Below are 2218 nucleotides of genomic sequence, written 5' to 3'. Positions count from 1 at the left end.
GAGAGCAAAGCCATATCAACTGTAAATATACATACTGACACGATATCTCAGCCCACAGACAGGTAGGTGAATTCGCAATGAGCTAAGCAAATAGCGAAAAAGCGCCATCCTCGCGTCCATCACATTTTCAGCCTTTGGCGATCGCTATAAATGACATATTCATACTAAGAAAGCAGCTGCGGAGAGGGTTTAAATTGAGCAATGAGCCATTATAGCTATGTCCGCCGTTGAGTGAACGTTCGAAATAGCTTTCTTTTCTTTGTGCATGGATTTCGGTTCCAAGAACCGGTGTAGCACAATGGCGAGAATCGCACTAATAGTATTGCTATTGACGGTAGTGTTTGGCGTGTATATTATAGGGGCCACCAGATCAACGGCGAGAGGTATTTAACACCATCATCACCTGATCGAACGATACTAATAAATCGCGCTCTTATCAATTTGCTCAGGCGAACCATTAGTGGAAGCTGCTGTTAGACGCGTAGTGGTCGATGTAGACGCCGGACCAGACGACGTGTGGGCTTTGTATCACCTGCTTAGTAGCCCCGGTGTACGGGTTGAGGCGATCAGCTGTGTCAAAGGCAATACCAATGTGACCAATGTCGGGCGGAATGTCCTGAGGTTATTGACCGCACTAGGCAAGGAGAGGGAGGTATGTAAGACTTGGATATTGGAAAATCTCTCCATCAATCAAACACACATTTCACAAGATTCCAGTTTACCTGGGTTCCAACGAGCGACTGATTACTCCAGAACCGGTGGCCAATCCCAACGGAGGATACTTCGGCTCAGATGGCTTCTCCGATATCGAGTTCCCCGATCTCCCGGAACCGGACGTAGCCCTACTTCGGCAATCCTCAGTCTTCAACGATCTGAACAAGCTGATCGAACGATATCCCCACGAACTCACATTCATCCAGCTGGGACCCCTTACGAACCTGGCACTGCTGTTCAAGGTGTTCCCGGAAACGCGTCACCATATTCGGGATCTGTTCATCATGGGTGGCAACCGGCACGGGGTCGGCAATACCGAAAAAGCTGCCGAGTTTAATTTTTACAGCGATCCGGAGGCGGCGCACATTGTAATAAACAATTTTGGCGGCCACATTACGGTCCTTCCTTGGGAGACGGCTTCCCGGGAGAACCTGGTGGCGAATCAGACATGGCGATTCGAATTTTTGGGCAGTGGCAGCCATCCCGTGCTGCAGATGTTGAATCCGGTGGAGAAGAAACCGTTGGGCGCAGATGACAACTGGATGCCGTGCGATTTGCTTGTGGCGATGGCGTACACCAATCCGGAAATTGTGACCGAAACGAAGCGCTACCGGGCCGACGTGGAACTGTACGGGTGGTTGACACGTGGTCAACTGGTGCTGGATCATATGAACCAAGGCCAGGGAAATGTGACCATTATCGACAACATGGATCACGTGAGGATAGCGCAGATGTTAACGGACTTGGCGTTTGAATCGAGTGGGACGGGGTAGCTGCCGGTACAGGAGGGATTAGATGTTTTGTAAGAAAATTCAAAGATGCGTTCTCATTTTTGCAGTGTTTGAAGTTTTCACTGTTCACTGAATAATTCACGTGTATTTCCGCAACCGTTGGACCCCCGTGTGTCAGTAAACTAAACTGATTTCCTTGTATCGGCGAGACTGTTGGGATGGCAACCACTGCTCGGTTTGCCCCCACCAAACTACGGCACTGCGTAGAGGAAAAACGTCACTTTGTTAACTTTTGCTTTTCTCATTCCAAACACTTTTCTCGCAGAATACACACGTTGTTATTTGTAACCTAAAAAGTAGTTCGCATTTCTTTCTCCTGGTCCATCCGAAATCCCATTAGGTTATGGGCCCAGGACATTTCGGTGCCGCGGAAAAAGTTTAATCGTCTGAGGAAGAGTATGAAAGCTTGTCTGAAGAATCTTCCGGTGAATCCAGTGAATCCGGGGATGAAACAGCGAATGTTAACCTGGAGGATGGTAGACCGCAACGAGATCGTGCTCCACCGGCATGGCATAGAGACTTTGAGTTTGAGTACGCTGGATTCGCCTTAAACGCAATGAGTTACGTCGACAACATTCCGGGTTCGATTGCTGAGCTGAAACGGCGTGACGATTGGGACAACTGGAGATTAGCCATAGAAGAGGAAATGGATTCGCTGCGGCGGAACAACACGTGGACATTGACAGAGCTTCCCGCTGGTAGGAAGGCTGTGT

At 49.1% G+C, this 2218-nt stretch overlaps 1 protein-coding gene across 1 annotated transcript; it reads left to right on the top strand.

Moving 5' to 3' along the window:
• The first annotated feature begins 218 nt into the window (after positions 1 to 218).
• On the top strand, positions 219 to 1513 carry LOC135710492 (pyrimidine-specific ribonucleoside hydrolase RihA-like). Its single transcript, XM_065233087.1, has 3 exons — positions 219 to 383; positions 450 to 652; positions 711 to 1513. The coding sequence occupies exons 1-3, from the start codon at positions 266 to 268 to the stop codon at positions 1485 to 1487; spliced, it is 1098 nt and encodes a 365-aa protein (XP_065089159.1). The 5' UTR covers positions 219 to 265; the 3' UTR covers positions 1488 to 1513.
• The last annotated feature ends 705 nt before the right edge of the window (positions 1514 to 2218 follow it).

The sequence above is a fragment of the Ochlerotatus camptorhynchus genome, unplaced genomic scaffold (genome assembly GCF_037179485.1).
Source record: "Ochlerotatus camptorhynchus isolate MF236.1 unplaced genomic scaffold, CSIRO-AGI_Acam_v1.1 ptg000389l, whole genome shotgun sequence".
NCBI lineage: Eukaryota > Metazoa > Arthropoda > Insecta > Diptera > Culicidae > Ochlerotatus > Ochlerotatus camptorhynchus.
Note: the sequence above shows the minus strand (reverse complement) of the source record. Positions and strands in the feature narration are given on the sequence as shown.

Excerpts from the sequence above, each read along its gene's own strand:
- LOC135710492 (XM_065233087.1), top strand. The coding sequence starts at position 266 with ATGGATTTCGGTTCCAAGAACCGGTGTAGCACAATGGCGAGAATCGCA. Across the intron at positions 384-449 it reads CACCAGATCAACGGCGAGAG|GCGAACCATTAGTGGAAGCT; the intron begins GTATTTAACACC and ends CAATTTGCTCAG. Across the intron at positions 653-710 it reads CACTAGGCAAGGAGAGGGAG|ATTCCAGTTTACCTGGGTTC; the intron begins GTATGTAAGACT and ends ACATTTCACAAG.